Raw genomic sequence first — 10,394 nt, forward strand, 5'->3', positions numbered from 1 at the left:
GGAACAGATAGTCCAGTTTATGGAGCAGGCTCTGGCCATTGTGGCTAGCATGCACCATGCACAAATCTGTATTATGAATCCCCAACAGGGATTAGAGTATCTGGTTTTTCTCAAACTTATGTAATCATAAACTTTCTCTTTCATGGAGCATCTCCCAGCACAGGTGTTCTGAGAGCTTGGTTTGAAATCCATGTCCCTGGGCCTTGAGATCTCTACCTGATTTCTGTTCATTTGCTATATGGGGCACCAGGCAACCCTCTGATTATTTCAGCTTCCCAAGAAGACTTTTTCCCCTATGATAAGGGCTGTTTGTGAACATTTCTCACTCTGGAAACTAACATGCTGATATTTATGATATTTATTAAAATTTATTTATTTATTTTGAGACGGAGTTTCGCTCTTGTTATCCAGGCTGGAGTGCAATGGCGCGATCTCGGCTCACCGCAACCTCCGCCTCCTGGGTTCAGGCAATTCTCCTGACTCAGCCTCCTGAGTACCTGGGATTACAGGCACGCGCCACCATGCTCAGCTAATTTTTTTTGTATTTTTAGTAGAGACGGGGGGTTCACAATGTTGACCAGGATAGTCTCGATCTCTTGACCTCATGATCCACCCGCCTTGGCCTCCCAAAGTGTTGGGATTACAGGCGTGAGCCACTGTGTCCGGCCCATTTATTAAAATTTATCACATTTTCTCATAGGGGTAATTCTTCAAGGGGTTCTTTCTTTCAGAACATATCTCTTCCTTTCATGAGCTACCAAAGAGTTGTGATCCCCATTTCACAGACGGAGAAAATGAGGCTCACTAAGGGGTATCAGATCCTGAGCTACAGGCAGTTTCATATACTGTCTCATTTAATTACAGATAAAATCTGGAACCTTGTCCTGGGAACTAGCCCCATCCTCAGTCCTCCAGTGGATTACAAATATGACTAAGTATCTTCAATGAACTGAAATAGATCCAATAGGTCTGGTTTGGTATTAGATTTACAATATAAACCCTGCCAGATTTCTTCCTTTGGTGGTGGGGGTTTGTAAACTTAATTCTATGAAAATGGAAATGAAACCCACTGTGTGTCTACCTTTGGAGGTAGCATCAGAGGTAGTGTGTGATTTATAAACAGTAGTTGCTGCTGGGAAGCTGGACAGCCTTTGAAATATTACAGGTCTCCTGACTGCTGTGGTTTGAAGATTTTCTGCTCTCCTACTCAGTCCTCTGCATCCATCACCTTCCCTACCCCATCAGCCTGGGTCATCTCCTACAACCCATTTCACCCCTCAACTTGCCCTGCTCCAGTTCAGATCAGAGAGTAAACCCCTTCCAACAATCTTCCCATTCCAGCCACAGACCCCTTCTCCCTCAAATACTGAATATAAGAATACCTACCCCAAAGCTTCATTATATTTTGTCAGGTCAGTTATTTTCTTCTTCAGAAGCTCTATTTCTTTCTCTGTCCTTGTAATTCTCATTTTTATTGTATTTATCTCAAAAAGATTTAATCTGCGAGCGTCTCTGACACATTCTTCAAAGTAAGTGGAAATGTTACTACATTATTTGAGGAAGAGCACAATTATAGATACTGAGTTTTCAAATCCTGAAAAAAAAGTCTTTCTTTGAAATATTCTTTTAATAATATTTTTTATCAGGCACCTCTTACTCCCTTGGTCCCTCTCAATCTTACCTACTAATTATTTCTCTTATTTCTGCTGGTGCTATGGTGATCAGCTTTCTGTGGTCTTGGATCATCTTCAGACAGGTGCAGTCTGATAGTGCCTGTGATTCCACACACTGCTCACCTCCTGCTTAGGACTTCTATAATTTCTACCATGAGGCTTCTTTATGCACCCACACCCATGCATGTGTAACCCAGAAATATAAGAGGTAGGGCAAGCATCAGACCAATGACAGACAGGATCCAGTGCATAAATATTTCTCCCTCTCTCACACTGATAGATGGTCCTGAAAAGAAATAACACTGGGTCTTGGGGGCTTCTTCTCATAATTAATTAGTTCCACTCAGCAGCAGCCACCATCATAATACACCACATATTATCTCTTCCTTGTCCCCTGCTTTGGTCACCTTATCTCACCCTCCTCTTTGGATTATACTCTCTAATAAAATAATAATGCAAAAGCCATTACCTCAGGCTCTGCTTTTTGGGGAACCCAATGTATTAAAGAAATAATTATTCATCCACAAATAACAAGTCAGTGTAACCACATATGACTTCAAAGGATTATCTCAGTGCATGACAGATGGTCAATATGCATGAATTTTTGAACACTGATGTTTAGAAAGGTGCTGGACTACTCATTTCTACATAACAAATTCCCTAGAAACTAGCTTGCAGCTCTCCTGAGAGAGCTGGGATATTTTTTCTTTCTAGGCTACTAGTTAAATTGCTTATTGCAGAAGGCCTTCTCAAACTTTGTGTCTCAAATATGCACATACATCAGCTGGATATCTTGTTAAAATGCAGCTTCGGATACAGTGGGTCTAGGATTGGCCCAGAGATTCTGTATTTTCTCACAAGTTCTTACATGTTGCTTATGCTGCTGACACAAAGACCACACTTTGAATAGCAAGAACTTATGACATAAGGCCAACTAATTAAATTACTTGGTTAAGCATTTAGCATGTATCAAAGACCTTATAAGCTATGATGATATTTTCCCCCTTCTAAAATATTTTTTTCTGATTATAAAAGCAACCCAATCTAGAAAATAAGGAACAGCAAAGGGGAAAAAAAACACTCTTAATTCTACCTTTGGTGCGTTTTCTTCTAAATCTCATTTTCTTTCTCTGCACATATAGTTTGTTGTATTTTCCCTGTCAAACTAGACTAACATCAAGCATATTGTTTTAAACTCATTCTATCAGTCAGGGTCCAATTAGGTGATAGAAATCTCACAGTAAATTGAAAAGGGAAAGTTTACTAGAATAAATTATTGACTACAACTGAGGATTAATTAGAGGATTAGGAAATGCGTGGTAAGAAGTGAAGAGAACTTGAAAGTGTCCAGAAGTAGCAGACATAAGGAGTAGCCACCATCCCTAGGGCTGAGACAGTGCTCGAGGAAACAACACCTTGAGACCTGGGATCTAGGCCTCATTAGAGAGGCTGTGCCTCATTAGAAGGCAGAGAAGTTCCTGAAATGCTGGGCTGATGGGACTTGCTGGAAATCTGCTCTCTGGGGGTGTTAGGGACACCTGCCCACAGAAAGATGTCATACTTAGAACTCACTGCAAAACTACCCAAGAGGGTGCCAGAGAAGCTCTTCATGGAGAGGTGCCTCATTGGTGGCTGAAGCTACCCAACAGGTACTGGGGGAAGCTGCTGGGCACTGTAGACTGCTGGATGCTACAGGACCATGGCCTGGAGAAGCTGCATGCACTCCAAGAGTCAGCCAAGCTGAGCACACTGGAACCAGGAAGAGAACCCCTTCCTCCTCCATATCCCTCCTATGCCCTCTGTTGACAGTTTAACATTGTGCCAGGTGGTAAAGGGGAAAATTTAAATGGCTAACTGGAAAATCTACTTTTTATTTTTTTACTTATTAAGACCATTCTTTTTAGGTTGGGCTCTCTGGAAAACAGATTTTAAATGTGTGTGGAGAGCACTGATTGTGTAGTGCTCTGAGGAACATCTCTTTGGAAGAAATAAAAGGCTGGGCAGAGGAGGAGATTAAATTGTGATGTGCTTTGGAGCTGTGTTGATGATAGATAATGAATAGATACTTCTCCAAAAAAGATTTACCAATGGCCAATAGCACACAAAAAGAAGCTCAACATCACTAATCATTGGGAAATGCAAATCAAATCACAATGAGATCCCACTTCACAGCCATCAAGAGAGCAATCAGATAAAAGAAAAACAAAACCATCTGAAAAATAACAAGCACTGACAAGGATGTAGAGATACTGAAACCCTTGTGCATTGTTGGTGGCAACATAAAATGGTGCAGCCACTGTTGAAAACAGCAAAGCAAGGCTGGGCGCGGTGGCTCAAGCCTGTAATCCCAGCACTCTGGGAGGCCGAGGCGAGTGGATCACGAGCTCAAGAGATCGAGACCATCCTGGTCAACATGGTGAAACCCCGTCTCTACTAAAAATACAAAAAATTAGCTGGGCATGGTGGCGCATGCCTGTAATCCCACCTACACAGGAGGCTGAGTCAGGAGAATTGCCTGAACCCAGGAGGCGGACGTTGCGGTGAGCTGAGATCGCGCCATTGCACCCCAGCCTGGGTAACAAGAGCGAAACTCTGTCTCAAAAAAAAAAAAAAAAAGAAAAAGAAAAAGAAAACTGCAAAGTAGACCTTCAAAATATTGAATATATGACCCTGTAAGAGCTGACCCCAGTAAAAAAAAAAAAAAATTGAATGTAGAATTACCACACAATCTAGCAATTGCACTTACGCATAAATATATATATACACACACACACACACAAACTGAAAGCAAAGACTTGGATACAGGTGGAGTATCCCTAGTCCAAAAATCTGAAAACTGAAATGCTCCGAAGAACACTTCCTTGGAGCATAATTTTGGAAATGCTTCAAAACCCCAAATCTTTTGGGCACCTACATTATGATCAAAGGAAATGCTCAATGAAGCATTTCAGATTTATGGATTAGGGATGTTCAACTGATAGGTATAATGCAAATATTCCAAATTCCTAAAACAAAACAAAACAAAAAAAAACAAATCAGAAACACTTCTAGTCACAACTGTTTTGGATAAGGGATGCTCAACCCATAACTGAATACCCATATTCTTAACAGCATTATTCACAACAGCTAAAAGATGGGAGCAACCCAAGTGACAATTTGCAGATGAATAAATAAGCAAAATGTGATAGATACAAACAATGGACTATTATCCAGCCATAAAAAGAAAGGCAGTTCTGACACATAAAATGGTATGAATAAACTTTGAAGACGTTATGCTAAGTGAAGGAGGCCAGTCATGAAGACAAATATTGCCTGATACTACTTAGATGAGGTACCTAGAGTACCCAAAACTCAGACAGAAAGTAGAATAATGGTTTAGGCCAGCCAAGTTGCCTAATTTAATTGGATAAATACCAATTAGGAATGCACTGATCCATTTATATATAGTCTATTTAGAAACCAAATTACATAAATTCAACTGCTATATATACTATTTCCACTTAAAATATAAGATAATATTATTATGGATCTTACTGTGTTTGTGTCATGTATGCTTTCTAGTTATACTTTACATGAGCAATACTTATAAAACTTATCTTGTTAAAAGTACTTCATTCTATTTTCTTATAAGATTAACTAAATTTCTACAGTTGATAACCTCAAAAGTACCTTCCAATTCCCTCTTAATGCTATTGGGAAGAGTTTCCAATAGACAGTATAGTTTGTTGAGTTCCATGCTTTCAATCTCCAAAAGATCGATTGTGGCTTTTCTCATTTCTTCCTGAAAATTTAAATTACATTTTTAAAAAGTTACGACACTAAAATAGTAAGACTGATTTCCTAAACAATGCCCTATAAATGTTTTCAGGGGTCAAAATATAATTATATTAAATATTTCCTTATGAGTATCTGTTTCTTATATGCAGTTTCAATACATTTAAAAGACTAACAAAAATGGTAATATTGAGAAAAAAGCTACTTATTAAAATATGGAAATCACCTATAAAATATGCTTAGGTATAAAGAGAACAATGGTTTTCTCATACACACATACAAACCCAAACAAATAGGTAAAGCTGTTATTACTACTTTCAGGTGAGACTACTTTAAGAAAGGAAATACCACTCAGAAACCAGTTAGTGGGAAAAAATAGATAAATCATCTTTTAAATAAATGGTCATAATAGCTATAGCTATTTTATAACCTGAGAAACTGCCATTATATTTTATGAATTATAAAAAGCAAGACTATATAATTACATATATGGCATGATCACTTTTCTGTAAAAAATGAAATTCAATGCAGTTATCACCTATATACCCTGAAAGTAGAAAGTATATTCATCAGCATTGTGATTATTTTAATGTGGTCCTTTTGCTTATCTGTTTTTTTCCAAATTTTCCAAAGTCAATATGCATTAATTTTATAATAGAAAAAATTTATTACTTTAAAAGTAAAAGAATTGATTTCTGGGTTTTTCTTTTTTTTTGAGATAGACTCTCACTCTGTCACCCAGGCTGGAGTGCAGTTGGGCAATCTCAGCTCACTGCAACCTCTGCCTCCTGGGTTTAAGCAATTCTCCTGCCTCAACCTCCCAAGTTGCTAGGATTACAGGATCCTGCCACCATGCCAGGCTAATTTTTGTATTTTTAGTAGAAATAGGGTTTCACCATGTTGGCCAGGCTGGTCTCCAACCCCTGACCTCAAGTAATCCACCCGTCTCCACCTCCCAGACTGCTGGGATTACAGGCGTTAAGCCACCATGCCCAGCCTGACCTCTGTTTTTTAAGAGATTTCACAGCTCAGATATTAAATGAATACATATTAGATACTTTAGCCACAATAAATATTTTGGCCCCTTAAGATTCTAGAGAAAGACATAACTGAAAGAAGGAACCTGCAGGGAAAAATGTTTCCACAGTACCACAGTGCTGCACAACACACACGTCCCCTAAGTGTTTACATGTATCTATCCAATTAAGTAGGATTGTAAAGTATGATTGCATAGTAATATACATGAACTTATAATTATATAAAATGTAAAGTTATAAGAGTTTTATCAGCAGTCTGGATTCAAACTCATTTACGGGCATATTTCTACATTTTTAGCTATTTGATATGTAGTAGATTCTTATTCGATATTTTTAAATAGAATGAAGAGCTTCACCATTCTGACAGTGCCAAGGAAGCATTATCAATATCATCCATGGCCGAAAAGAGATGTCTATGACACCTCAGAAGAAAATTCTTTAAATATTTCTTCAACATGTCTTTGATAGAGACCAGATAAGTGTAACTGAAAGAGTTTCACTTTGTTTTCACTAGCAGTACAGTCTACTTCAGTGGAACAGATGTCAAATAATCTTTGACCAGGTATTCAAGGAATTGTTTATAGAGAACTGAATTACTTGGCACCATGCTTAAAATTTATTCCAGAGATTTTGTTTATTTTAAGCAATGGGTTTGTGCTGTGGATGAGGGCAAGCTTTAGTTTTCTAGTTGGAAAATTAAGCAACAATCCACAGTTGACCAAAAATTGTGCAAATACTTACAAAACAGAGAGAAAAATATTTTCAAGTTAAGGGTAACTGTATTCCTTAGTCATCTACTTAATACTTTGAACAGAACTGGTCCTAAATGAAAGATGAAGCAATGTGTGGAAGATTGAAGAAATAGTTCTTATAGATAACACAATACCAATTTCTTAACAGCTACAGCAGTGTCCTTAAGAAATATCTTTGCTTCTTCATTGCATTTAAAATAGTCACTTTGCAGTGATTGCTCTGAAAAAAAAAATTAGAAAATAAAGATCTCTTATTTATATATCCAAATCTACTTAACCTTTTATAATCTAGCTCAAATGCTTACTCGGCTGGAAGTTACATCTTCAATCTCTGAATTTCTATTGTACATTACACTAATCTCTTTTGTGCTGACTTCGTATTCCATATTATAATTTAGGTATATATTTTATGCTCCTTGAGGACAAATGTGCTGGAGATTTATATATTAATATTTTATAATTCCCACTCAGAGCAAGAAGGTGTAATGATTTTTTTCCTATGAAAAATGTTCTGCATGTCTAGACATTATTAACAGAAAAATGTATTTGTACACAAGTACTAGGTTTGCATTGGCATGCTGATCTAGAGATCAAGTATGAAGGGAGTTCAAGGTCCTAGCTTTATCACTGACAATCACCTCAGATACATGTGAATAATTTAGGTCTTATAATAACTTTAGATCTTCTCAGTGGTTAACATTCTTCATGATAATATTTACCCAAGCATATTTGATAAGAACTGTGAAATTAACCTAGTGCATTTAAGAAGGAAAATTAGAATTATCCCAAATTAATAGTAACATTGTAACATAAATCAATATGATTATCTGGAAGAACTGGGATGATTCTAGTGACGCACTGAAATGTTCTGCTGTTTGGCCTAAACGGTTTTTGCACTGAACAAGAAACACCCTTTCTTGGGCTGTCTTACCTTAAATTTAAGTGACTTGATTACAGACTTGATTACAGGTTCAGCTTTCTAACTGAAAAAGTATTTTCACCTGGCCCCATCCAGGTGAAACCTGGTCATTTTCTATTCGAATCTCCTAAACAACCTTTTACATCTAATTTTCCTTGCTTAACAGAACAGGAGCCTCTTAAACACTCCCTTTCCCATTTGCTTGTTTAATTCTCCAGTTTGGCATGGCAAAATGTGGGAGAATGTTAACTTATAAAGGAAAGGCAGGAAGAGAACTGAAATCGAAGGCGTAACCTAAATGCAGGTGTGTACTCTGGTCGCAGGCATAGGGCAGTGGCTTGGGAGTCCCAGATTTGTTACCAACCACTACTGAGAGTTGAGCAAAGTCACCCCAGCTGCGCTAGAGCCGGAAAGCTGGGCACTGGACCCCACTCGCCACCTCTCTCCTCAGCCTCCAAGGAGCGGGGAGAAGGCTCTGCCCTGGCTAGGGATGCCCTGGTTCCAGGAGGAAAGTCCCCGCTCAGGGTTCCCGCTGAGCGCCTCCTAAGCGCCATCTCTGAGGAGAGTTCCCTTCAGGCGCCCGAGGGGCGTCTTACCCACAACAAACAGCTGTTCCAGGGCCTCGACCGCGACCGAGGAACCCAGGGTGGAGGGGAAGGTGCATAACTCCAGGGAGCGGCCAGTGGAGACGGCGGCTGCCTGCACCAGCTTCTCGCCAGCCCTCAGTCCCGGGGTCCAGGAGCTCAGGGCCATTTTGTCGCTCTAGCTGAGAGCCCCGGAAGCCAGAGCCAAGGACCGCCGGTTGCCACGGGCAACGAGGACGTCGAGTTCCGGGGGCGCCCCCTCGTGGCCAGCGCTTCTAGTGGGTACCTCCCTTGTTCTCTTTTATCCACAGTAATTAAGCAGTCTGCGAAGAATGCCTCTCTTTAGCTGACTTTTCCCCCTTTCCATTTCCATTTCGTTAGTGTAGGCCTGTGTCTTCTTTGTGGACCAACGTAATCATAATAATGATCACTTTTGACCGCATCTTTGTGCCTGGGACTGCAAGAGAACCTTTATATACAGTAGCTCAATCTTCACAAGGCCTATGTGAGCAGGCTCTTCAAATACCTACACTTTTACAGACAAGTAAGTAAACTGAGGTGCGGGCAACTAAGTGAACTGCTCAAGACAACAAGAGAATAATACTGGATTTAAAGTGACATCTGGGCCGGGTGCTGTGGCTCATGCCTGTAATCCCAGCACTTTGAGAGGCCAAGGCAGGAGGATCACCCGTGGTCAGGAATTCAACACCAGACTGATCCCCGTTCCTACTAAAAATACAAAAATTAACCGGGCATGGTGGCGGGTGCCTCTAGTCCCAGCTACTCAGGAGGCTGAGACAGGAATCGCTTGAACCCGGGAGGGAGAGGTTGCAGTGAGTCGAGATCGCGCCATTGCACTCCAGCCTGGACAACAAGAGTGAACTCCATCCCAAGAAAAATAAATAAAATAAAAAAATAAAGTGAAATCAGTGTGAATCCTTTTATTATGTTACAAAACCTTCTCTTGTACTCTTTTTATAACTTTCCTTATATCTAGTGTATCACTCAGCACATTTTGCCTTGAATCATAGAGATTTTTCTCTGTCCTCCCATCGAACTGAGAGCTCCATGATTACAGTGTCAGGAGGATATTATTTATGTTTCTCTGAATCTCCAAAATTCAGTTTAACATGAGGCTGGCTCCGTTTGAGTCTGTCAGTTCCTTTTACTCTGATGGGTTAGAGAGAAGCAAAGGTGATTCAACCCTCCTCTTCTTTTCTCCACAGATGGCAAAATTGATATTAGAATGATAACAATGACAATAGCTATCAATTGTTAAATGCTTATTTTGTTCCTGGCATTGTTTTAAATACTTTGCAGTACCCCCCCCCCACCTTTTTTTTTTTGAGATAGAGTCTTGCTCTATTGTCCAGGCTGAAGTGCAATGGCATGATCTCAGCTCACTGCAACCTCTGCCTCCAGGGTTCAAGCAATTCTCCTGCCTCAGCCTCCTGAGTAGGTGGGATTACAGGTGCCTGCCACCACGCCTGGCTAATTTTTGTATTTTTAGTAGAGATGAGGTTTCACCATTTTGGCCAGGCTGGTCTCGAACTCCTGACCTTGTGATCCACCTGCCTTGGCCTCCCAGAGTGTTGGGATTACAGGCATGAGCCACTGTGCCCGGCTGCAGTACCCAGTTAACCCTCACAAATAAT

At 40.0% G+C, this 10,394-nt stretch overlaps 1 protein-coding gene across 8 annotated transcripts in view; it reads right to left on the minus strand.

The window, feature by feature from the left end:
• CCDC175 (coiled-coil domain containing 175) overlaps positions 1-8,919 on the minus strand; it is an 87,390-nt gene extending 78,471 nt beyond the window's left edge. For 7 of the 8 annotated variants that reach the window (XR_008474420.2, XR_008474419.2, XR_004729936.3 and 4 more), the window contains exons 1-4: positions 8,752-8,919; positions 7,371-7,456; positions 5,343-5,454; positions 1,387-1,522 (exon numbers count right to left, since the gene is read on the minus strand). Coding sequence is in view for 4 of the 8 variants with exons in the window: in XM_054239988.2 (XP_054095963.2) it covers positions 1,387-1,522; positions 5,343-5,454; positions 7,371-7,456; positions 8,752-8,908 (491 nt within the window). In the remaining 4 variants the exon portion in view is untranslated. Of the gene's footprint in view, positions 1-1,386; positions 1,523-5,342; positions 5,455-7,225; positions 7,457-8,751 lie in introns of all 8 variants that reach the window. The other variant, XM_078335042.1, reaches the window with a different exon arrangement.
• Between the last annotated feature and the right edge of the window lie 1,475 nt (positions 8,920-10,394).

The sequence above is a fragment of the Callithrix jacchus genome, chromosome 8, assembly GCF_049354715.1.
Source record: "Callithrix jacchus isolate 240 chromosome 8, calJac240_pri, whole genome shotgun sequence".
Taxonomy (NCBI): Eukaryota; Metazoa; Chordata; class Mammalia; order Primates; family Cebidae; genus Callithrix; species Callithrix jacchus.